At 37.6% G+C, this 27,148-nt stretch overlaps 2 protein-coding genes across 2 annotated transcripts in view; both read left to right on the forward strand.

Moving 5' to 3' along the window:
- LOC134823541 (large ribosomal subunit protein eL19-like) overlaps positions 1 to 17,980 on the forward strand; it is a 69,924-nt gene extending 51,944 nt beyond the window's left edge. The window contains exons 2-5 of the mRNA XM_063835056.1: positions 12,772 to 12,886; positions 16,689 to 16,805; positions 17,137 to 17,263; positions 17,712 to 17,980. Of these exons, the coding sequence (XP_063691126.1) occupies positions 12,775 to 12,886; positions 16,689 to 16,805; positions 17,137 to 17,263; positions 17,712 to 17,949 (594 nt within the window). The 5' untranslated portion in view covers positions 12,772 to 12,774 and the 3' untranslated portion in view covers positions 17,950 to 17,980. The remainder of the gene's footprint in view (positions 1 to 12,771; positions 12,887 to 16,688; positions 16,806 to 17,136; positions 17,264 to 17,711) is intronic.
- Positions 1 to 27,148, forward strand: part of LOC134823068 (uncharacterized) — a 40,874-nt gene that overhangs the window by 1,657 nt on the left and 12,069 nt on the right. The gene's annotated exons all lie outside the window — the stretch shown is intronic.

Genomic DNA, 27,148 nt, shown 5'->3' on the forward strand with positions numbered 1-27,148 from the left:
TTATTATGTAGTATGTTTGTTTAATGTTTAACTAACTTAGATAGTGTCACAATCAATGAAACAAGAAATTTTTCAAAGTAAAGTAAAGTAAAGTAAAAATTATGACATAACATCATCACTAATGTCTACAAAGTATCATCACACTACATGGAAAAATAACTATTTCTCCATAAAATTTAAAGGTAATAATTTATCAAATATTAATCATGAATAAAAACAACATTCAAAATATTTAATTTATTCATACTTCCCAGTGGAGTACAGATTTATAAAACGTTTCTTTGCTACATAAGGATGAAACCACAGATATTCCTTGTGTTTTTCCTTATTACTGATATAACTGGTACCTTCAATTCTTGTTAAAACTTCTTTCGAAACATTCCAGAAATGAAAGTCATTTACAATACATTTAGAAATCATATTCGTTTTAAAACTTTCCAATCCAATTTTAAAACTCAAAACTGTCAAGCAGTTCTTCACCTCCGAAGGGAGTTTGTTCCAATAAGGAACAACCCGCTCTGGAAGAAAAGAACACTGAAGATTCTTGACCTTTGTCACACTCTTACTACATCTATTGGAGTAAACCAGATTAAGACCTGATCTGCTTGGTCTGAACAAGTCTGAACCATAATCGGTCAAACCATTAATAACCTTAAAAGCTTCAATAAGGTCCCCATGTATTCGCCGCTCTGCCAACGTTGTCAAATTAAGGATTTTCAGTCTACGGCTGTAAGGAAGAGTACCCACCTCATCAATCAGACGGGTAAACCGCCTCTGGACGCTCTCCAGCTCCAAAACAGTACCCCAATTTCCATGAGCCGCAACTGGATTCCACAATTGGACACAATACTCTAGATGAGGTCTTATCAAAGCTTTATAGATGGCTATCATTTATATAGACTAGCAGGAACCCGTCTAACCCCAAAATGGTGTCAAGACTCAAGAGACTAAAACAATTATTACCTATTTAATTCGCGTTTTTGACACCACTTGGGGTACCAAATTTTGGGCTCTAAAACTCCTATTTCTTGGCCAATTTTTTATTTTTTCATGCTTATTTGGAGGCCATTAAAGCATTTGACCCAGTCAAAAAAGTTTCAGTTGTATATCTTTGACGGTTTTTGCAGAAATTCGCATTAAAGTTGATGCTGTGGTGTCAATAAAATGGCACGGATAAATAAATATATATATATATATATATATATATATATATATATCGTCTCGCTTTATACAGGGTGGGCCAAAAGTCAGTGTGCAAACGTTGGCCTTAATAGCTCAGTCACTCAGTGCCCAATTGAAATACTTCCTTCTGGTATGACTTAATACCACCACTGGTTCGAGGAATTTGTCAACTCGAAAAATATTCGCGTTCATTTTTTTAAAATGGAGGTTCATTTTCACATTTATTTGATAGTTTGGATAGTCGGATCAAGCTAAATGTTATTGAATTGTGTTTGGCCATTCGAATTACGTTTGTCCTGAAAGAATTAGAACTGTAGCTTCTCAGATGACCGAGATATGAAGCATAACAAGTTTATTCATTACGTGTGATCAGGTGATTGGTTTACCTAATCACGTGATAAGGTGACCCCGTTAACTACCCCGTTAAACATTATGGGAATTGTTAAGGGTGCCCAATTAAGGTGTCGTGTCACGGTGTCACATAATCACCCTGTCAATTTTGTTAACGAGATACACAAAATGCTTGATAACTTCGTCATTTCTAATCCGTTTTGCCTCATGTTTTCAGATCATATGCAAAATTTGATAATCTACCGTCTCTAAAAAAATTAGGCGTTCAGCATGTTCAGAGAAAACAATATAGGTGTTTTAATATTGAATGGGCGTGGTCTAAAATATTCGAATTTTCAAATTTTGACGACGGAATCCTCGAACCAGTAAGTACAGTATGCCATCTGCAAAGCAACAGCTCTCAAATATAAAACACGGCGGAGGTATAAGACCCAACGTTTGCACACTGACTTTTGGCCCACCCTGTATATAGTAAGATGGCTATCATTCAATGAAACAACAAATTTAATTTTAGCACATTTTACAGAATAAAAAGATGTATGACTTTTTGTCCTTGACTGCTAGTTTGGTTTTGGAAGGACAGGTAACTAACGGGGCAAGGAATGCGCATCTGAAAGCTTTTGCACACACCGAAATGCTAGTTCAGTTTAGTTTTTAGAAACAAGGCTCATTATATTAGGACTAGAAGAAAATTGTTAGCAGACATAAGGGGTTCTGTTTATAGTTGTTACTATAGGTTGCAGTCTTGTTGTGACAAAAAGTCTACACTAAAACATACTTTAGTTTATATTGTGTAGTTCAAGGATATAAAATGCAGCTTCAAGGGGGATATTGGAGAGCTGGTGAAAGATTATGGCCTTTGTATCAATGGTTATAAATCGATTAATTTGCGAATTTCATTCTAGACCCCTCGCCATTTAAATGATATTTTTTTCAAACAACGAAATTTGGGAAAATGCTGCCCCCAAGGTGCATTGCCCCACATAGCGTTACGCCAGTGACCATTACATCAGGACATAATTGTTTTGAGCTGCATTAGCATGAGTTAGATCCCAGAGAAGCCACTATTCCTTCAACTGCTTTAGCTCAACGGCAGCATGAGCCCTGGTTTCCTGCCACATTATGTACCTCTGAAAGTACTGGAACAGTGGTGGGTTTCGGGGTCCAGGAACCTCCCTCCTTTACTTGAGACAGTGGCCTCCCCCTTTCAGATGTGGGCAAAGAGTGCACAGTCTAGTTACTTCGATGAATTCTAATTCGTTTTCAGCCTCCCAAACACTATACTTTGAAAATACGTTTCATGCTACCCTGATCATGCTATCATGATGAGCCGAAATTATTGTTATGCTATGATATCCGGCCAAGCACCTTTTAAACTACTTTCAATTTTTAAATTTTATCACTATTGAGTGGAATTTGAATTGAAATATTGTCAAATTGCTATTTTTCTAGAGGGTTTAAAAATATTTTGATTCCCAATAACGTAATCAACGACCAAACATTGGCCTAATTTTGAAAATTTAAAAATCTTAACTGAGCACGATAGACTGATAGCAGATAGAGCTTCAAACTTAGATATCTATAAGACCTATTACTTAAGTCATAGTGAAGTTTCATATACGCACTTTTTTTAAACACGACGATATCTTTTTGTACACGTGAAAAGAGAAATGCAACGTTAATCATATCAAGTCAATGTTGCAATCTTGTTTTATCAATTATTTCGACATTTCATGCAATTAAATTGGACTGGTTCAACTCGGCGCGCGTCTTGGTAACTTCAATTAACATTATAAGTTGACAGTTAAAATGTTTACCTTTGAACTGACCATTATTATTACATATGTAAATCAAAAAGACCAAAATAAAAATGGTTTTATAATTTGCGTCAAAGACAAAAAAAATTATACTTCACCCGGCCACCGGCGCACCATTTAATTAAAATACAATTTTAGTAAAACAAAATTTAAATTTTATTGCCATTACAATGAATAGTTACGATATCATTATAAATATAAGTAGACATCCGATAATAAACTTGTTAGGTCCAGTACAATCTAAGACATGTCGGCCGACTAACAAAAAAAATATTGCTTAGTTTCTCAAACAAGCATTCTTAAGCTTAGGCAATAGTTTTAATTCAACGTCATATTAAAACTTTACACCATTTTTGAGATTAAAATCAAATCGAATCAATGCGTGTAATAGTGGACTTACAAATTATTAAAAATACTGATATCTGGATATTATCCAGTTTGAAGAGACAAGGACGAATGAAACAAGGAAGTTAGGAGTAAAGGCAAATTTTCGGCGTCAACGCCATCTTCAGGCTAAAATTGGTATAAATGTTAGTATATAATTGTAAATGCTTCTATACTACAGGGTGGGCCAAAAGTCAGTACCCATACGTTGGCCTTAATAGCTCCGCCGTGTGTTATATTTGAGAGCTGTTGCTTTGCAGATGGCATACTGTACTTAATGGTTCGAGGATTCCGTCGTTAAAATTTGAAAATTCGAATATTTTAGACCACGCCCATTCAATATTAAAACACCTATATTGTTTTCTCTGAACATGCTGAACGCCTAATTTTTTCAGAGACGGTAGATTATCAAATGTTACATATGATCTGAAAACATGAGGCAAAACGGATTAGAAATGACGAAGTTATCAAGCATTTTCTGTATCTCGTTAACAAAATTGACTGGGTGATTATGTGACACCGTGACACAACACCTTAATTGGGCACCCTTAACAATTCCCATAATGTTTAACGGGGTAGTTAACGGGGTCACCTCAGTGGCATAACGAAGGGCCCTGCTGACCCCGCTGTGCAGGGGGGCGCTGTCTTAGGGGGGCGCCAAATCGTCGTTTGAATGTGGGACAATTTCGAAAACTTAACTAAAGTACTAGCAAAACTGCGCGTTTTGCTCTAGATACACACTTTTTTTTGGGATTTTACCGGTGTATCCTCTTAAATCGCCTAATTTGTTCAATTTTAGGGAGGGGCACCAAAAGGAGAGGGGCGCCAACAGGGGGGCGCCTTTTCGGCAGGGGGGCGCCAACAGGCAACGTTACGCCACTGGGTCACCTTATCACGTGATTAGGTAAACCAATCACCTGATCACACGTAATGAATAAACTCGTTATGCTTCATATCTCAGTCATCTGAAAAGCTACAGTTCTAATTCTTTCAGGACAAACGTAATTCGAATGGCCAAACACAATTCAATAACATTTAGCTTGATCCGACTATCCAAACTATCAAATAAATGTGAAAATGAACCTCCATTTGAAAAAAATGAACACGAATATTTTTCGAGTTGACAAATTCCTCGAACCAGTGGTGGTACTAAGTCATACCAGAAGGAAGTATTTAAATTGGGCACTCAGTGACTGAGCTATAAAGGCCAACGTATGGGTACTGGCTTTTGGCCCACCCTGTAGTTAAAATGCTTAATTGAAATTCCACACACTGAATACAGGTTACATCAAATGGTATTATATATTACATTGAAAATGGTGATGTACACACGTTTTACACTCTGTCCAAGTACATAATATCTACTGAACATGAGGGTCGTGTGCTATTTGTTTAAATTTGTCTTTGAATATGTTGTAAAAGAAATCCCTTAAGCTTTTTTTTTGTTTAAATAAAATATTCAAACAATATACACATAATATAGCAATGACCCTATATAAAAATTCTGTAAAAATGTTACAAATTTAAAAACTGAGGTAAAAATAAAACCCTTTGTAATAAATATATATAAAATCCACTAAATCACATCACAACAAAAAGCAGTTAAGACCCCCATCCAACAAGCACTCCATGACCTTTTAGGGTTTAAGAGTGTTGATCAGGTTAAGGTCCAAATCACTTATTGCCGTGGGTGGAAGGGTTCTGGTAACTCTGTACCCCCTGATAGAGATTATACAGGTTCTGAGTAATCCCTTAAGCTTCTCGCACTCTTCTTTGTTATTGATACTAGGTTTAAATAAATTAATGTAGTAAGCTTCTGTCACTTTTCGTTTAATGGTGCTATATAAGTTAATTTCTAAAATATCGAAAGAAATGTCTGGTTCTAAGTTATTGTGAAACTCTGAAATGTTGTACAATGTGAAAGTTTTTATATTAGCATTTAACTTGCTGCTTCTTTCTTTAACAGGTGATACTCGTAAATTATATTTGTTCCATATATTACCGTCGACGAGTCCAACTCGGCGCGCGTCCTGGTAAGTTGTAAATCTACAACTTCTTTCTTTACAAGGATAATACATTAATAATGATTTTTTCTTCTCGATATTATTTACACCATCTATTTCTCCCATATATATATATATGCAAACTTTGATTTACGATGTTAACCCTTCCAGATCCTTGCTTTGCAAATTAACAAAGCAACGATTTTGTTTGACCATTGTTAATGGTTTTGCCCGGCGCGCGCTTCTTCGTAGCACTTGCCATCGGGCTAGCATTTCGAGAAGAAAGCAGCGCGTGCTACTTCGAAGAAATTTAGACGAGAAACATCCGTCAACGATTTTGTCAGGAAGTAAGAATGATGCGAAGTAAAAATAATAGTTTTCGCGGCGCGTCGAATTGAAGCGGCGAAGTTCTTCAAATTGCAAATTCAAACTTATGTATTTGACACTTTCCAAAAGTTGCTTGTGTCCATCAAAAGCAAAACATTTGTTTTTTAAAGTTTATCTAGACCTATTTTTAAATCAACAACAGACTCGACTGCCAATTTAAAAAATTTGTGACACTTGAAGGACTTCCCCGCTTCGACGCGCCGCGCGAACTAGCATTCAGCATTCTTGCTTCGCAGAGCAACGATCTCGACGGATTGACATCGTCAATCAATTGTGACACGCTTTAATAAAAGGCGCACGTTATATCTCCGCCAAAAGCACATTCAATTTGATACGTATGAAATATGTTTATAACTTTTTTGATTATACACTTAGTTGGCGTTCTCCGACCAAAATAGAACAGGGAATCGTTTAAGATTTGACATTTGTATCACGTCGTGACCCCCATCGTCGTTTCACTATACACTATAGTGTTACCTGGGGACCTCAAGCTATTTTGATTCACGATGTCAATCCTTCACATCTCGCCGATCTGCATAAGTGGTTGCGAGAAGCATTATTTGATGCGCGCGCGACCCAGATTATGTGACACCGTGACACAACACCTTAATTGGGCACCCTTAACAATTCCCATAATGTTTAACGGGGTAGTTAACGGGGTCACCTCAGTGGCATAACGAAGGGCCCTGCTGACCCCGCTGTGCAGGGGGGCGCCGTCTTAGGGGGGCGCCAAATCGTCGTTTGAATGTGGGACAATTTCGAAAACTTAACTAAAGTACTAGCAAAACTGCGCGTTTTGCTCTAGATACACACTTTTTTTTGGGATTTTACCGGTGTATCCTCTTAAATCGCCTAATTTGTTCAATTTTAGGGAGGGGCACCAAAAGGAGAGGGGCGCCAACAGGGGGGCGCCTTTTCGGCAGGGGGGCGCCAACAGGCAACGTTACGCCACTGGGTCACCTTATCACGTGATTAGGTAAACCAATCACCTGATCACACGTAATGAATAAACTCGTTATGCTTCATATCTCAGTCATCTGAAAAGCTACAGTTCTAATTCTTTCAGGACAAACGTAATTCGAATGGCCAAACACAATTCAATAACATTTAGCTTGATCCGACTATCCAAACTATCAAATAAATGTGAAAATGAACCTCCATTTGAAAAAAATGAACACGAATATTTTTCGAGTTGACAAATTCCTCGAACCAGTGGTGGTACTAAGTCATACCAGAAGGAAGTATTTAAATTGGGCACTCAGTGACTGAGCTATAAAGGCCAACGTATGGGTACTGGCTTTTGGCCCACCCTGTAGTTAAAATGCTTAATTGAAATTCCACACACTGAATACAGGTTACATCAAATGGTATTATATATTACATTGAAAATGGTGATGTACACACGTTTTACACTCTGTCCAAGTACATAATATCTACTGAACATGAGGGTCGTGTGCTATTTGTTTAAATTTGTCTTTGAATATGTTGTAAAAGAAATCCCTTAAGCTTTTTTTTTGTTTAAATAAAATATTCAAACAATATACACATAATATAGCTTATGTATTTGACACTTTCCAAAAGTTGCTTGTGTCCATCAAAAGCAAAACATTTGTTTTTTAAAGTTTATCTAGACCTATTTTTAAATCAACAACAGACTCGACTGCCAATTTAAAAAATTTGTGACACTTGAAGGACTTCCCCGCTTCGACGCGCCGCGCGAACTAGCATTCAGCATTCTTGCTTCGCAGAGCAACGATCTCGACGGATTGACATCGTCAATCAATTGTGACACGCTTTAATAAAAGGCGCACGTTATATCTCCGCCAAAAGCACATTCAATTTGATACGTATGAAATATGTTTATAACTTTTTTGATTATACACTTAGTTGGCGTTCTCCGACCAAAATAGAACAGGGAATCGTTTAAGATTTGACATTTGTATCACGTCGTGACCCCCATCGTCGTTTCACTATACACTATAGTGTTACCTGGGGACCTCAAGCTATTTTGATTCACGATGTCAATCCTTCACATCTCGCCGATCTGCATAAGTGGTTGCGAGAAGCATTATTTGATGCGCGCGCGACCCAGTAGTGCATCGCGCTACAACGATACAGGTGACAGGGGAGCCGCGCACTCGTGCGCGGCGGGTCATACAACGTATGTCAATTTAAAATCACTTTCGAGGCACCTCGACAAAAGCTTCTCACGCTATTGTGCTTTCTATGGAGAAATACGTCATTAGCGTTTTTGAGCTTGTTATTATCTTTCAAAAGTATTCTAAGTTATTTGTTTAAGTGCATATATTAACTTTGAATACATTGCAATATAAATTATCTCGATTCATGAAGTTTGAAAGAAGTTACATCAATGCGCGCAATTTGGGGAGTGTGCTTTTGGAGGAGATATAAACTGCGCCTTTAATAAAAAGTTGATAGCGTTCGAAAAATTTCGTCAATATTGTAAGATTTAGTGCTAAAAATTTCATCTGCTGAAATAAAGTAAAGTAAAATTTCTGACATCACATCATCACACATGTTTACAAAATATCATCGCACTATGTGGAAAAACATATTATAAATATTCCCCCACCAACATTTATTATTTATCAAATACAATTTTAAAAAATTATCAAAAACATTATCCATTATCCTATTTTAAAACTTCCCAGTGGAGATTAAAGATTTATAAAACGCTTCTTCGCGACATTAGGATGAAACCAAAGTTAATCATTATGTTTCTTTTTATTGCCGACAAAACTGGCTCCCTCAATTCTTACTAAAACTTCATTAGAAACATTTCACAAAAAGCAATCATTTGTAATACTTTCAGAGATCATATCTTTCTTATACTTAAATCCTTCTCATTTTAAAGCCTAAAACTGTCACAGAGTTCATGATGTCCGGAGGGAGTTTGTTCCAATAGGGAATAACTCGCTCCGGGAGAAAAGACTTTTGGTTATTCTTTGTTTTATTTAACCTTCTACTACATCTATTGCTTGAAACAAGATTAAGACCGGATCTGCCAGTTCTAAACATCCCCCATCATATCCATATTCAGTTAAACCACTTGTTATATATATTACTCTGATCTACTGAAATTAAAAATATCCTTTCCACACCCACCCAATTGAGCGTTAACTAAATGTACCCTAACTCGTCTCTGCGATTGTTGAACTACATGCGAGTGTTGAAAGCTTCTCTTTTGTCCCGCGACGATTCCTCAATCTACAGTTTTTATATTGCAGTTTATCTTCGAAATAATATTTGTTCAATATCTAGTGACGTTATAAATATCCGAATCATATTATACTAACAACTAAACCACCAGATATTTCGATTACTGGGCGGCGCTCAGCCAGTCATTCCGCCGAATCTCTTCTAAGTAAAGCAAAATTTAAGGAGAACATGAAAACAACAAACTCGATTATCCGCGTTGGGTAGCTTCAATCTCTGAATTACTAATCACCTTGTGCTGCAGATGTATTCCACTTATTTACTTCTGCATCTTCTATCGTGATGTTATCGACACCTGTGAAGATAGCTGTATCCTCCAGAACACGCGACAACCAGTTATTCCGAGGTCTGGCCCTTGACCTTTTACCATGCTTAAAGAAAAACAAAATTTTAAGATCGAGTGAAGAAGATAATCAGGTATTTTTTTTTCTGGCATCCTCACCACATGTATGGCTAAACCATCTGTAAAATAAAGTAGATAGATATGTATTAGATATGTGATAAAACTGTTAAATTTTTAGGATTCTCCTGAGACATCGTTGATGGAACACTTCAAATCTTTTCATCTGCGTCTGCTTGGTATTCTATACCTCATTTCCATAAGGTAGTATATTAAGGACAGCCGCTTTGTATATCCTGATTTTAGTTGGTTTCTTGATGTTGCGACTGTACCATATACTGCTAATCTGACAGAATGCCCCAGAGGCCTTATGAATTCAAGCTGTTAGTTCCTTATCAATTGTTCCATCCGCACATAGCACCCAAGTAAGTAAAATTGACCTGCTGTATTGGGAGACCTTCCACAATGATGTCCACAGTGTCGTCTTTAGAATACGGCCTCCGCAATGTACTTTTACTGACAGCCATGCTGTGTGTTTTGCCGGCATTAATCTTTAGACCCGCACAGGCACTGTATTTGCAGAGAAGGTCAGTGGTTTCCTGCAGCCCCTCCATTGAGTCATCTAACATGGCCATGTAGTGAAAACTGGCCACGGGCCTAAATATTACATATCAATCAATTACAATTCATTAATATAACCAATATTAAAAACTATCGAAAATATTCAAGAAAGTATTCTCTAGCCAAAGGGCTCAATATTTAAATCTAAATCTGTAGTCAGATTTTCACACCACAGTTATCTCTAATAATCAATTCAAAATGTAATCTGGTTAGCTATCTAAGATTCACAATATTCACATACACATGTCACCAAAACAGTTCATTTAAAAATGGGGCGCTAAGGGTCGTCAGTTTTTGTTGTTTTGTAGCTGAAAACATCTTTCCTTTTTTACCTGCTGAAATATTTGAAATGCCTACCGACAAGAAATCCAGAGACTCATTGTTATTGCCATCATTGTCATCATCTCCAAAGTCTCCTGCAATCAGATTTATCGCTACCAGACAGAAGAAACGGAGCTCCGATCCTGATAGTAAACCAACAACTCCTAAGGCCGCTGCAACGTCATCACCACATCAACAATTCGCAGCCCCTGCTCACAGCCACCATCCCTTGCAGTAAACCATCGTTCCCTTAATAAATGTCCATGTGGCCGATCTTCTGACAGCTCCTCCTGGAAGATGGATTGCCCCAAGTGTGGCCACTACTGGCATGTTGACTGCCTAAGTCCTAACGGCCTTGATGCGTCCACCATTATTAAATTTATCAGTATTGGACTCTATCTTCTACACTTGAAGTTTTGCTCTTCACACTTACCGAGTTAACTTCTAGGTCAGAAATCGTGAATTTCTCATTATCACGTATCAACTCAGGCAAGGGTCTATGGGATTCCGTAACAAACACAGGACTGAAAGCGGTAAGCACCAGCCAGCACTTCTGCTGCTTCAGCTGGATTCTTAGTTTGTGTCCAATCTTCCTATTTTAAAGGATGTATGGTACACTTAACCTGTCTTCTGTTCCGCATGTACAAATATAATTATTTACAGTTTGTTAATGTTTATGTTATTTTCTCACATTCTACAACAAGTTATTACGTGCTGGGTCTTCATCAAGTTCGGCCCAGGCAATATCTTTTTCCATCTTCAGTCTTTTGAGTTTGGAACTGTTACATGGTAGATTTATTGGTCTGTTCTGAAACACAGCAGTGGTCAGTACAAGGTACCGATTCAGCAACCGTTTTCAATTTACCATGGAGCTCATTCCATACATCTTGTACTGGTAGAACTACCATAATTCCAATCTATACAACGAAAGCTCTCACACCTAGAGGGCTTCATTGTCTTGAACTTAACAGCACGTTTTTATTCTGATAAGACTGTCAGGCAATGTTTACTTTCACATGATCACTCTTGTGGAGACACTTTGGCAGTCGGTTGACAAGAGCATCATCGCTGTAAAGAACTGTATCGAGAAGTCACAGTTTCCTTCACAAGCCGAGTTTTAGTCAGTAAAAAAACCATGCCAGACCTAAACCATTCAAACATATTCATCCATTTCTTGTTCCATCGAGTCAGTGTCGTTGGCTAATCGTGTGCATTCCACGGAAGCTTAGTACCTTGTTACCATTTTGAAAAGTTTGGGGGTTTTAAAGTTGTTTTTTTTAAATAAATTTTTTCAAGAATTTTACAATTTCTTTATCTATCCAGCTTGCTTGTCTCACAATTCTTTCTTTGGGAAACAAAAGTGAAGGAATGATCGAACATTTCACTGCATTGCCATTGCACAGAGATGACATTTTGCAATAAGGGGCCACTGTTGTTTCAATTATGTAACTGAATGACATAATTATAATTTACTGATGTCCCGATTGTGGTAGTGAAATCATCTGTACAGTAGGTTTTATAAGTGCACTTCTATTTGTGTTCTTAAGGAGCTCCTTAACAGTTGCATGATCCTTTTCAATAAATCCTATTAGAGTACACTTCTTCTGAACGGTAGTTTATTTTAGTCTTTCCCAGAAGGTTTAATATTTTGTCCACTTCGCATGATGACATTTCTCTCTTGTCCTTCTCAGCCATATTCTACACAGCAGCAGCTGTGTATGCTAACAACACTACACTTGCTCTGGATCTCGATAATTGCATTTTGGTGGGAACCCTTCTCGGATGTTAAATGTTTTGTCTTCGATATTCCACATCTTTTTCTATAAATTAAAGAAATTGCTGCAGTTTCGAGCTTCAGGATAAATTTGTCTCTCCACTTCTATTCAACAATGCAAACATTTAATTCATTGAAAATTGCAATCTCCTCGTAGGTTAGTGTACGTGTGGTCAGTACTATACATACATTGTACAGACAGTGTACATGCCTCCTCATATACCAGTGTATAGTGTATACACTCCTGTTCACTACTGCTCACTACCATTTTATAATTATAATGTTAAATTTATTCGATTTCTTTGATTTGATTTTATTGATTTCCCAAACATTAAGTAACGTAGCAACTACTTTAGAATGTCTAGTCTCAAACTACAGAAGAGGCTGGCTGCCTCTGTCATGAAGTGCGGCAGGAAGAAGGTCTGGCTCGACCCAAACGAGGCCAGTGAAATCAGCAACGCTAACTCTCGTAAGTATTTATTTTTATAGATTTTACTACTATAATGGGGGGGGGGTGGGTGCCAAGTCCGTCTATGTCCGCTTGTCTCATAGAATCCATACAGGACTGGCCAGGACAGGACTGGACATAGGTGGACATAGGCGGACAAAAGTGGACATTAGCGGACAAAAATGAACAACAAAATTAGCTTAATTTTGTTTAATTTTGTTTAATTTTGTTAAAATTTGCTAATTAGGCAGGGTGATACTTTTTCAAAAAGTTGTATGTGGTCCACCCTATAGATCCTTTTTTAAATGTATTTTGAGGTGCGAAGTGAGATGTCAAGTTGTACTTGGATACAAGATCTAGAAATACATCGGTATCACGTGATCTATAAACACATGGAGCGGTTCTGCGCTTGACAGGGCTGTTGGCAAGCAGCCACTGTCTGGACTCTGGAACAGTGATAATCACCTTCTATAACTGATTCACTGTCGAGAGTCCAATATGGAGCCACATGACCTTGATATCCCGTATCAGTCGGTTGAGCCAGAGAGGCGTGACGAATGAACAAGCACAATGCTGGTAGAATAGGGAATAAGTTGCGAAGTTCAGGATCAAGTCAGGGGTGTAGGAAGCGGGGGAGGGGGGGGGGGGGGGCATCTGGACAAGGGGCCAAAAAGGGCCAACTTTTTATTTAGGTTTTTAAAAATTTAGGGGAAAAATACTCGGACCGAAGATTTTGTAGTGGTTTTCTGAAAATTGTAACTTTAACGGTCCGAGTCATATCCTTCGATTATCGAAGTCGGTACCCCTCGATACACAATTTTGGACTCGTTAATCCCCCCCCCCCCTGGTAATGCGATCTCGGAAGGCAGGCCTCCCCTTTGCAACACGAGTTCGGAATCGGGAGCACTTGATACGGGAGATACGTATCGAGAATGACTCGGACCGAAAATTTTTTAAGTTCTACCCTGTTCAATGTTCATGATTATAAGCCGAAAATATTTTTTTCGGTTTTTCGAAGTCCGCACCTACCCCTCAATACACAATTTTGGACTCGAGACTGGTAATGCGATCTCGGAAGGCAGGCCTCCCCTATGCAACACGAGCTCGGAATCGGCAGCTCTCGATACGGGAGGTACGTATCGAGAATAACTCTGACCGAAAATTTTTCAAAGTTTTTCTGAAAACTACTTTTCTCCACGTTTCATGCTACCCTGTTCATTATTAGCCGAAAAAATTGTGTCCAAATCATGTGCGAAAAATTCTCATAATTTTTGTCCGTTAATGTAATGTCCGCCTATGTCCGTCCGAGCCCGCTAATGTCCCAAAAATACGTCCGCTTGTCTCAAAGAATCCAAAAAGGACAGGACATTATACGCGGACATGTCACCCCCTCCTATAATTTTTGTTCTGTGAGTTGTGACAGTCGGTTTTTACCATCTAAGAACACCTTAAATATGCGTCAAATGGTAATTTTAAGGTGATGTTAATTTTATTTTCTTAAAATATGGTGGTAGACATAACTAACGAGGTGTTACATTATATTTATCCTCTAGCTCTGTAGTTGCAATCTCGACAACTAAAACGACGACTTGGGCCATTACAGAAGCATTATACAGGGGGTCAAAAAAGAGGCAACCAAGCCTTACCTGTACGGGTCATGTGCTATGGTGCTTCAGGTACCTGCTCATTTCACGGTGAAATTGTGTTTTGAGATTTGTAACTCAATGAAGTAATATAATCATTATCATTATTTGGTATTGCAATCTGACCGAAAAATTTGTCCATTCATTCCTCAACTTTTGGTCAAATGGGCATAAGCATCGATGGGGTTTAAAATTGTATCACGGCCTCCAGAGGTCATAGCTGAGCCACTGTAGCTGTAAATAATAAGTGATGATCTCAGACAGCCTTGAGTTATTAACAGAAATCACTTAGTCGCCTGAAGAAGAGAGAAGGAGGACTTGAAATGGGCTGTTAAAACTGAGTGAAGCTGAGGTTGGGATAGTTTGACCCCGTGATTATGTTCGCGGTTTTATATACTGCTGTCTGCTGTTGTCCATCGATAGTAATACCCAAGACCAAGGTATTTCGACATGATAAGCTTATTGCAATCGCTTCCTGTTACTTTCGCTCCTTCTCCCCTCCTTCATCACTGCCCGTCTCACGTCCGGGTCCCTTATGTGGTCCACGAATGAAGCCTTTACTTCTTAATCTACTTAACTTAAATCCATGGATCACATCGATTAATTACCACTGATTGGGTGACGTATCTCTGTGTTAGTCAAGTAAATGGTTCGGCTTGTAGGGTTGCTCTTCAACAAGCAAGGGTCGACCGAGGGCAGGATTTACGACCGAGGGCAGGATTTACGACCGAGGCCGAGGAAATTTTGCTTTGATAAAACCGAGGCCGAGGCAAACCGAGGAATTGTCCTTCCGACCGAGGCCAAGGAAAAATCGCTATTCCTTTGTAAAACCGAGGACTCGGTCAACAAGGAGGATTTAGTATATCAGTAGTATGGCAATTCCACGGTAACGTCCCAATAGGCATTGGTATCGATCTGCCCCACCAATGCATGTCTTACAGCGCTGTAAGACTTCAGATTCAGCAGCTGTACTGCATTTATCATATCGAAGAAAACCTGGCATTTAAAGATTATCTCTTGATACTGATTACACTCTGGTAACCCTTCCAAGTTCCATCGGGGGGGGGGGGGGGGGGGGGGGGATTTTTCAAAAGACCCACTCAGCCCCCTTCGTGGTAACTGTTAAGAAATCACGGTACTAATATAACTGTGTCTTGGTATATAAAATAAGATACCCACCCATAAATTGCTTTAAACAGCTCATTAAACGTTGGGAAATGGGCAAATTAAACCCACTATAAGTAGGGGTTTTTTTTTCAATGTAGTCGAATTAGATAAAAAGTTACAAAAAGAAGAAATTTTTGTTTAAAAACCTCAAAACCCATTCCCAAAATTGGAATTTGAGGTAAAAAGGGTTTTTTGGGTTGGACACCCCCCCTCAGTACCATGTGCTAACTGTTTTTCTGGGAAATGAGCAGCATACTAACTGTGTTTTGGAAGAAAATAATGACCCACACCCCCCGACGTCACGTACGATTCTCACCTTATGATCCCCCGCTTCCATTACTACTGAGCATGAAGCGCTATACCAGGTATAACAAGTAAGGGTATTACAGATAGCTAATCCTTAGCCAGTGTAAAGTAGAGATAACACCCAAAACTGTAGTATGGTTTTACTGAACACCATTTTAGAGATTATGTTAAGGTGCCCTTACGAGGTATTTCACTGTTTACTTGCTGTCTGTCATGTTGTAAACTACAAATGGTACAATAAGACAAAATTACACTTACCGATGATAACTGGAGAAGCAAGATACCATTAAAGAATTGAAATGAAAGAGGAACAATTGATTTTTTGTCTTGTTACGTGAGTTGGGTGTTGAGTCCTCATTCGTGTAATTATTTCATTCCTATCATTTTGTATGTGGTTCTATGTGTAATACAGATGTTTGAGGACTATGGTCTAGTCAACCTACAGGGACCCGTCTCCGCTTAGCCAGTATTTTATCAAATTCCCTGGTCCTATTCACAAGACACACGTTTCCACCAATTTATCGACGTAACGTAGCGCGCGAAGAGCGCCAAGTTGATTGTAATGTACTCTTGTCACTATCTACTTGAAAATTTTTGCGCGCAACGCGCGTCCTCACGTTTAATCCTTTTCCTCGGCGCTTCATCAGCACAAGTTGTGGGGTAGTAAACCACTCAACCACAGCTACCATCACAGCACCATTTATCAGGTCAGAACATCAAGAAGTTGATCAAGGACGGTCTTATCATCAAGAAGCCCCAGACAGTTCACTCCAGAGCTAGATGCAGGAAGAACAGGGAGGCCAGGCGTATGGGACGACACACCGGTAAATACTGAATATTTCTTTCACTCCTAGAGTAGGAGTTTATTCTCACTCTTTCCTGCCGAGTCCTTCTTTTCTGTTGGAATATTAATACTACTCATTTCAACAACTTCTATTCGATTATTTATTCTAATAACTCGTTTCAACAGTTTCCATTCGATTATTTATTATAATAATTTTTGCAATTTACTGTTAAAAATGAATCCCATTGTTCTTATGCACAGCAAATATTAAATCATACATTTCCAGATGAGGTCATGTTGATGACTTAATCCATTATGGATCATTACCAAAGTTATCTTTTCTGGCAAGATTTTAATTTTCAAATATCCAGGTACCGGTAAGAGGAAGGGTACAGCTAACGCCAGAATGCCCGAAAAGGTTATCTGGATGAGACGTATGCGTGTTCTTCGTCGTCTGCTCAAGAAATACAGGGAGGATAAGAAGATTGACAAGCATATGTAAGTAGTGATGTCTTGTCAGTTTCTGAAATATTGTCTTCCTTACCTACGACTTATTTGATAATAAACACAGTTATGTGGGCTTCACCAACTGAAGAATTATAACATAAAAATAAAGCGAGCTCCTAACCGCCCTAGTTAAGGGACCGTTCACATATCACGTAATTAGTTTTACACAGCTGTTGTGTCAAAATTACACAAGCGTAATTATTTAGGAACCCCCCTTACCTCCCCCCTCAGTGATGACGTAATATGTGAACGACCCCTAATGCCTCCTAGAATCAATTCCACTGAAAGAGTATCAGGGAGATCCGAATCGACGGGCAGTAATATACACTATAAGCATTGTAACCCTGAACTAGAATAGAGAAGGTTGCTCATAGATTAGAGTAATGCTATCAGAGATCTGCAAGTTTATTAACACTAAAACCAATTCTCTCCTCCCCAGGTACCACGCCCTGTACCTCCAGTCCAAGGGTAACATTTTCAAGAACAAACGTGTCCTGATGGAGCACATCCACAAGAAGAAGGCCGAGAGTGCTAGGTTGAAGACCCTCCAAGAGCAGGCTGAGGCCAGAAGGAACAGGTCCAAGGCCGCCCACGAGAGGAAGTCTGCTCGTAATGCTCAGAAAAACGCTGAAATGTTCGCTCATATTGAAGACAATGTTGCTGAGGAGGAATCTTAAGTTAAAATCTGATTTTTTTTAATCCATCCAATTTTTGTTTCATTTGTATTTCTTGGGGAGGAGATTTCATTATTTGATCTAGAATCTTCTCATGTTCGCCATTATCAAAACACAACCTTGTGGGTACGATAGCGTACCGGAAATGACCGTTGGGAAAATTTCAATAAAATTTGTTGGTAGAAGATCCTCGATAGTATAGAGGGGGTGGGGAAAAATTAGAGTGCGCCACTCCCTCCGTAATCAGTTCTACACATGGCTATTGTGTCAAAAGTACACAAGCGTAATCGATTGGAAACCCCCCGGCTGATACGTAATAATTGTGAACGACTACTAATGATCTCATCTGGAGCTGAAAATCATCTCACATACCAAATTGTTCCTGGGCCTTCGCTTGTAGCGCGATGCGTTACTGTGCCGCGCCGCGCACTCAATGAGGCTTCTCACAGCGAGATGCGCTACTTAACTGTGCTACTTAACTGTGCCGCGCCGAGCTGCGGTGAATTGACATCGTCAAGGCCTTCCCACGAATAAAATCGTTCATTAAGTGTTTGCCTGCAGCAAACAAAATTAGTTCCTGTCAACAATTAGGTAATATTATCGAGTCTGCAAACAAACTTTCTCCGGGCATGGTTGCTAAGACGATCGCCTCAATTTTTTAAAAATTCTTAGGTTTTGAGGGTATGGGGTCCCCCCTCTGTAATCAAGACCCAACTTAACCCCCCTCCCCCGGATGATGATTAATCACTCTACACTCGACTCACGTGACTTTTTTAACCTGTTCTCTAGCTGGCCCTGGACGATTATTCGAAACCCTAACCCTCTTATCTGATCCCAAACCCTAACAAAAGCATATGCTGAAACCCTAACTGCTAACCCCAACAAGAAATTCGACCAACTGCCTTATACGGTCATACTCATAGTCATATCACGTGATCAAGACAGTTTTTCGCCAGGGGAGCATTTAAGTTTAACACTAATTGTCATTAGGGTGATTCTGAATCAGCGTCCGAAAATTAGGGGGTGCACTATAAAAATAAACTTGCTCGGATTTTAAAAATTTTTGTACCATTGTTTTCTAGAGACTGTGAGAATTTTCACAATACCAAATTTGTCATACCTTTTTGGAAAGATCAGTGAGTGTCGCCTAGGTGCCAGGATGATAATTAATCACTCTACACTCGACTGTCACGTGACAAAAACGCCGTGATTTCATTGGTTAACCTGATAACGCGCCGCAGATCTCTATAAACACAAATTATTCATCGCGCGTGCAGTAAACTCAAATTAAGTCCTAATTTGTTACCGAAATTCAGACTTTCGACAAAACGGTACCATAATATGGATTAATGGTTGAAAATAAAGTGTTTTAGTGAATAACTTAGAATATATTTTCGATTTTCTCAAGATCTGACCGATAGATTTTCTTTAAACTTTCCAGATAATTACATGGCTATATGACGGATAATGTGTACGAGTTTGGGAGAATTTCTGTGTGCCAAACTTGAGATATGACTTCAAACACAAGAAAATATCTCCAAATTGGCGGTTTCTAACGGAACACAAGCATATATTTCGAGATCTAACTGATAGATTTTCTTTAAACTTTCCAGATAATTACATGGCTATATGACGGATAATCCGTGCAAGTTTGGGCGAATTTCTATGTGCCAAACTTGATATATGACTTCAAACACGACAAAACTGTACCATAATATGAATTGGTCGAAAATCGAGTGTTTTAGTGAATAACTTATAATATATTTTCAATTTTCTCAAGATCTGACCGATAGATTTTCTTCAAAATTTTGAGATAGTTACATGGTTATATGGCGGATAATGTATGAGAGTTTTGGAGAAATTCTATGTGCCAAACTTGAGATATGACTTCAAACACAAGAAAATATCTTCAAATTGGCGGTCTCGGCGGAACACAGGAATATATTTCATGATCTGACTGATAGATTTTCTTTAAACTTACATGGCTATATGACGGATAATGTGTACGAGTTTGGGAGAAATTCTATGTGCCAAACTTGAGATATGACTTAAAACACAAGAAAATAACTCAAATTGGTACAATATTTGACGAAAGTCGATTATCTCGAGATCTAACTGATAGAATTTTTTAAACTTTCCAGATAGTTCCAGGGCTATTAGACGGATAATCTGAGCAAGTTTGGGCGAATTTATATCTGAGATAATATATGACTTTGTTCCTCCGAAACCGCCAATTTGGAGATATTTTCTTGTGTTTGAAGTCATATCTCAAGTTTGGCACATAGAAATTTGCCCAAACTCGCACGGATTATCCGTCTTATAGCCATGTAACTATCTAAAAAGTTTAAAGAAAATCTATTGCTCAGATCTTGAGAAAATCGAAAATATATTCTAAGTTATTCACTAACATAGCTGCACGGAGGATGAGACTTGCAGGTCATTTAGCCAGACATGAAGAACTATTGAGTCATCAACTTCTCTTCTGGGAACCCCTTCAAGGACATCATCGAAGGGGAAGACCACACCTCACATACATTGACATCCTTCGGAAGGACACGGGGCTTGACGACAGCAAAGAGATTATCAAACTCATGCTGGATAGACAGATTTGGAAGAAGACTATTTCTGTTCGGACGCTGAAGCCGCCCTAAGTCGAGTTATTCACTAAAACACTCGATTTTCGACCAATCCATATTATGGTATAGTTTTGTCGTGTTTGAAGTCATATATCAAGTTTGGCACAGAGAATTTCTCCAAAACTCTCACACATTATCTGCCATATAACCATGTAACTATCTCAAAAGTTTAAAGAAAATCTATCGCTCAGATCTTGAGAAAATCGAAAATATATTCTAAGTTATTCACTAAAACACTCGATTTTCGACCAATCCATATTATGGTACAGTTTTGTCGTGTTTGAAGTCATATCTTAAGTTTGGCACTTAGAAATTTGCCCAAACTCGCACGGATTATCCGTCTTATAGCCATGTAATTATCTGGAAAGTTGAAAGAAAATCTATCAGTCAGATCTTGAAATATATGCCTGTGTTCCATTAGAAACCGCCAATTTGGAGATATTTTCTTGTGTTTGAAGTCATATCTCAAGTTTGGCACATAGAAATTTGCCCAAACTCGCACGGATTATCCGTCTTATAGCCATGTAACTATCTAAAAAGTTTAAAGAAAATCTATCGGTCAGATCTTGAGAAAATCGAAAATATATTCTAAGTTATTCACTAAAACACTCGATTTTCGACCAATCCATATTATGGTATAGTTTTGTCGTGTTTGAAGTCATATCTTAAGTTTGGCACATAGAAATTCTCCCAAACTCGTACACATTATCCGTCTTATAGCCATGTAATTATCTGGAAAGTTTTAAGAAAATCTATCGGTCAGATCTTGAAATATATGCCTGTGTTCCGTTAGAAACCGCCAATTTGGAGATATTTTCTTGTGTTTGAAGTCATATCTCAAGTTTGGCACATAGAAATTTGCCCAAACTCGCACGGATTATCCGTCTTATAGCCATGTAACTATCTGGAAAGTTTTAAGAAAATCTATCAGTTAGATCTCGAAATATATGCCTGTGTTCCGTTAGAAACCGCCAATTTGGAGATATTTTCTTGTGTTTGAAGTCATATATCAAGTTTGGCACATAGAATTTTTCCAAAACTCTCACACATTATCCGCCATATAACCATGTAACTATCTCAAAAGTTTAAAGAAAATCTATCGCTCAGATCTTGAGAAAATCGAAAATATATTCTAAGTTATTCACTAAAACACTCGATTTTCGACCAATCCATATTATGGTACAGTTTTGTCGTGTTTGAAGTCATATCTCAAGTTTAGCACATAGAAATTCGCCCAAACTCGTACACATTATCCGTCATATAGCCATGTAATTATCTGGAAAGTTGAAAGAAAATCTATCAGTCAGATCTTGAGAAAATCGAAAATATATTCTAAGTTATTCACTAAAACACTCGATTTTCGACCAATCCATATTATGGTATAGTTTTGTCGTGTTTGAAGTCATATCTCAAGTTTAGCACATAGAAATTCTCCCAAACTCGTACACATTATCCGTCATATAGCCATGTAATTATCTGGAAAGTTGAAAGAAAATCTATCAGTCAGATCTTGAAATATATGCCTGTGTTCCGTTAGAAACCGCCAATTTGGAGATATTTTCTTGTGTTTGAAGTCATATCTCAAGTTTGGCACATAGAAATTTGCCCAAACTCGCACGGATTATCCGTCTTATAGCCATGTAACTATCTAAAAAGTTTAAAGAAAATCTATCGGTCAGATCTTGAGAAAATCGAAAATATATTCTAAGTTATTCACTAAAACACTCGATTTTCGACCAATCCATATTATGGTATAGTTTTGTCGTGTTTGAAGTCATATCTTAAGTTTGGCACATAGAAATTCTCCCAAACTCGTACACATTGTCCGTCTTATAGCCATGTAATTATCTGGAAAGTTTTAAGAAAATCTATCGGTCAGATCTTGAAATATATGCCTGTGTTCCGTTAGAAACCGCCAATTTGGAGATATTTTCTTGTGTTTGAAGTCATATATCAAGTTTGGCACAGAGAATTTCTCCAAGACTCTCACACATTATCCGCCATATAACCATGTAACTATCTCAAAAGTTTAAAGAAAATCTATCGCTCAGATCTTGAGAAAATCGAAAATATATTCTAAGTTATTCACTAAAACACTCGATTTTCGACCAATCCATATTATGGTACAGTTTTGTCGTGTTTGAAGTCATATCTCAAGTTTAGCACATAGAAATTCTCCCAAACTCGTACACATTATCCGTCATATAGCCATGTAATTATCTGGAAAGTTGAAAGAAAATCTATCAGTCAGATCTTGAAATATATGCCTGTGTTCCGTTAGAAACCGCCAATTTGGAGATATTTTCTTGTGTTTGAAGTCATATCTCAAGTTTGGCACATAGAAATTTGCCCAAACTCGCACGGATTATCCGTCTTATAGCCATGTAACTATCTGGAAAGTTTTAAGAAAATCTATCAGTTAGATCTCGAAATATATGCCTGTGTTCCGTTAGAAACCGCCAATTTGGAGATATTTTCTTGTGTTTGAAGTCATATATCAAGTTTGGCACATAGAATTTTTCCAAAACTCTCACACATTATCCGCCATATAACCATGTAACTATCTCAAAAGTTTAAAGAAAATCTATCGCTCAGATCTTGAGAAAATCGAAAATATATTCTAAGTTATTCACTAAAACACTCGATTTTCGACCAATCCATATTATGGTACAGTTTTGTCGTGTTTGAAGTCATATCTCAAGTTTAGCACATAGAAATTCGCCCAAACTCGTACACATTATCCGTCATATAGCCATGTAATTATCTGGAAAGTTGAAAGAAAATCTATCAGTCAGATCTTGAGAAAATCGAAAATATATTCTAAGTTATTCACTAAAACACTCGATTTTCGACCAATCCATATTATGGTATAGTTTTGTCGTGTTTGAAGTCATATCTTAAGTTTGGCACATAGAAATTCTCCCAAACTCGTACACATTATCCGTCTTATAGCCATGTAATTATCTGGAAAGTTTTAAGAAAATCTATCGGTCAGATCTTGAAATATATGCCTGTGTTCCGTTAGAAACCGCCAATTTGGAGATATTTTCTTGTGTTTGAAGTCATATATCAAGTTTGGCACAGAGAAATTCTCCCAAACTCGTACACATTATCCGTCATATAGCCATGTAATTATCTGGAAAGTTGAAAGAAAATCTATCAGTCAGATCTTGAAATATATGCCTGTGTTCCGTTAGAAACCGCCAATTTGGAGATATTTTCTTGTGTTTGAAGTCATATCTCAAGTTTGGCACATAGAAATTTGCCCAAACTCGCACGGATTATCCGTCTTATAGCCATGTAACTATCTGGAAAGTTTTAAGAAAATCTATCAGTTAGATCTCGAAATATATGCCTGTGTTCCGTTAGAAACCGCCAATTTGGAGATATTTTCTTGTGTTTGAAGTCATATATCAAGTTTGGCACATAGAATTTTTCCAAAACTCTCACACATTATCCGCCATATAACCATGTAACTATCTCAAAAGTTTAAAGAAAATCTATCGCTCAGATCTTGAGAAAATCGAAAATATATTCTAAGTTATTCACTAAAACACTCGATTTTCGACCAATCCATATTATGGTACAGTTTTGTCGTGTTTGAAGTCATATCTCAAGTTTAGCACATAGAAATTCGCCCAAACTCGTACACATTATCCGTCATATAGCCATGTAATTATCTGGAAAGTTGAAAGAAAATCTATCAGTCAGATCTTGAAATATATGCCTGTGTTCCGTTAGAAACCGCCAATTTGGAGATATTTTCTTGTGTTTGAAATCATATCTCAAGTTTGGCACATAGAAATTTGCCCAAACTCGCACGGATTATCTGTCTTATAGCCATGTAACTATCTAAAAAGTTTAAAGAAAATCTATCAGTCAGATCTTGAAATATATGCCTGTGTTCCGTTAGAAACCGCCAATTTGGAGATATTTTCTTGTGTTTGAAGTCATATCTCAAGTTTGGCACATAGAAATTTGCCCAAACTCGCACGGATTATCCGTCTTATAGCCATGTAACTATCTAAAAAGTTTAAAGAAAATCTATCGGTCAGATCTTGAGAAAATTGAAAATATATTCTAAGTTATTCACTAAAACACTCGATTTTCGACCAATCCATATTATGGTATAGTTTTGTCGTGTTTGAAGTCATATCTTAAGTTTGGCACATAGAAATTTGCCCAAATTCGCACGGATTATCCGTCTTATAGCCATGTAACTATCTGGAAAGTTTTAAGAAAATCTATCAGTTAGATCTCGAAATATATGCCTGTGTTCCGTTAGAAACCGCCAATTTGGAGATATTTTCTTGTGTTTGAAGTCATATATCAAGTTTGGCACATAGAATTTTTCCAAGACTCTCACACATTATCCGCCATATAACCATGTAACTATCTCAAAAGTTTAAAGAAAATCTATCGCTCAGATCTTGAGAAAATCGAAAATACAGGGTGGGCCAAAAGTCAGTACCCATACGTTGGCCTTAATAGCCCCGCCGTGTTTTATATTTGAGAGCTGTTGCTTTGCAGATGGCATACTTTACCTACTGGTTCGAGGATTCCGTCGTCAAAATTTGAAAATTCGAATATTTTAGACCACGCCCATTCAATATTAAAACACCTATATTGTTTTCTCTGAACATGCTGAACGCCTAATTTTTTCAGAGACGGTAGATTATCAAATGTTGCATATGATCTCCAAACATGAGGCAAAACGGATTAGAAATGACGAAGTAATCAAGCATTTTCTGTATCTCGTTAACAAAATTGACTGGGTGATTATGTGACACCGTGACACGACACCTTAATTGGGCACCCTTAACAATTCCCATAATGTTTAACGGGGTAGTTAACGGGGTCACCTTATCACGTGATTAGGTAAACCAATCACCTGATCACACGTAATGAATAAACTCGTTATGCTTCATATCTCGGTCATCTGAGAAGCTACAGTTCTAATTCTTTCAGGACAAACGCAATTCGAATGGCCAAACACAATTCAATAATATTGAGCTTGATCCGACTATCCAAACTATCAAATAAATATGAAAATGAACCTCCATTTGAAAAAAATGAACGCGAATATTTTTCGAGTTGACAAATTCCTCGAACCAGTGGTGGTACTAAGTCATACCAGAAAGAAGTATTTAAATTGGGCACTCAGTGACTGAGCTATTAAGGCCAACGTATGGGTACTGACTTTTGGCCCACCCTGTATATTCTAAGTTATTCACTAAAACACTCGATTTTCGACCAATCCATATTATGGTACAGTTTTGTCGTGTTTGAAGTCATATCTTAAGTTTGGCACATAGAAATTTGCCCAAACTCGCACGGATTATCCGTCTTATAGCCATGTAACTATCTGGAAAGTTTAATGAAAATCTATCAGTTAGATCTCGAAATATATGCCTGTGGTCCGTTAGAAACCGCCAATTTGGAGATATTTTCTTGTGTTTGAAGTCATATCTCAAGTTTGGCACATAGAAATTCTCCCAAACTCGTACACATTATCCGTCATATAGCCATGTAATTATCTGGAAAGTTTAAAGAAAATCTATCAGTCAGATCTTGAAATATATTCCTGTGTTCCGCCGAGACCGCCAATTTGGAGATATTTTCTTGTGTTTGAAGTCATATCTCAAGTTTGGCACATAGAATTTCTCCAAAACTCTCACACATTATCTGCCATATAACCATCAATGAAAACCTTCCCCATGGGGAAGGTTTTCATAGTCAATTAAAACAAATAATAGTAATTAAATTAAATTAGCTGATAGTAGGAACTAATTGTTAATAAAGAGTGAACAGTGAACACATATAATTTGAGAGAGAATTGATTCGTTCAGCGGACACATACATTATATTGTCCAGAGATATTATGGGAGGTTCAAGCTTATTAAAAGATTCTTTGAACTTTTGAAAAGCAGCAAAATTTGAGATAAATGATAACCTAGAACCGGGATCAGTTGGTTTAAACCTTATATAAGTAATACGACATGTTTTATTTAGCAGAATTATACAATATTCATATGTAATCGTCTTTAATTGGGGATGATGGGGCGAAGACGTGATTTATATATATATAAATCATATATATATATGATAAAGTGCCAGGTGGTGACAATAATTGAGGGCGTGTAAGTGTGAGGATGAAGAATCAGTCTTGATGCAGCTAGGAGGGTGAAGGAGGTAAAAATATGTACAGTAAAATATCATAGAAACTAAGAACAAAAATCCTCTTAAATCAGTAAAAACCGATATGCTTGCCTTCAATTAAAAACCTTGCTTTAAAAATGATATTATTATTCAAGTTAAAAGCCTTCGAAGTTTTGTAATAATCTATCGCATGATATTGTTTATCAATTAAATTGCAACTCTTAAGTTAACTTGTTGTTTAATTATATTATTGAATCACAGCTGAACACATGTATAAGTACGCGTACCTAATATTTGGCGGTTATTGATCGAATTTTCCCATATTTTACATAATGCTGCTGAACCTGATAATTAAAATATTTGCTGTAAATATCTATAATATAATATTCACACTAGATTCTAGAAGG

The sequence above is a fragment of the Bolinopsis microptera genome, chromosome 11 (assembly GCF_026151205.1).
Source record: "Bolinopsis microptera isolate Bmic1 chromosome 11, MBARI_Bmic_1.0, whole genome shotgun sequence".
NCBI lineage: Eukaryota > Metazoa > Ctenophora > Tentaculata > Lobata > Bolinopsidae > Bolinopsis > Bolinopsis microptera.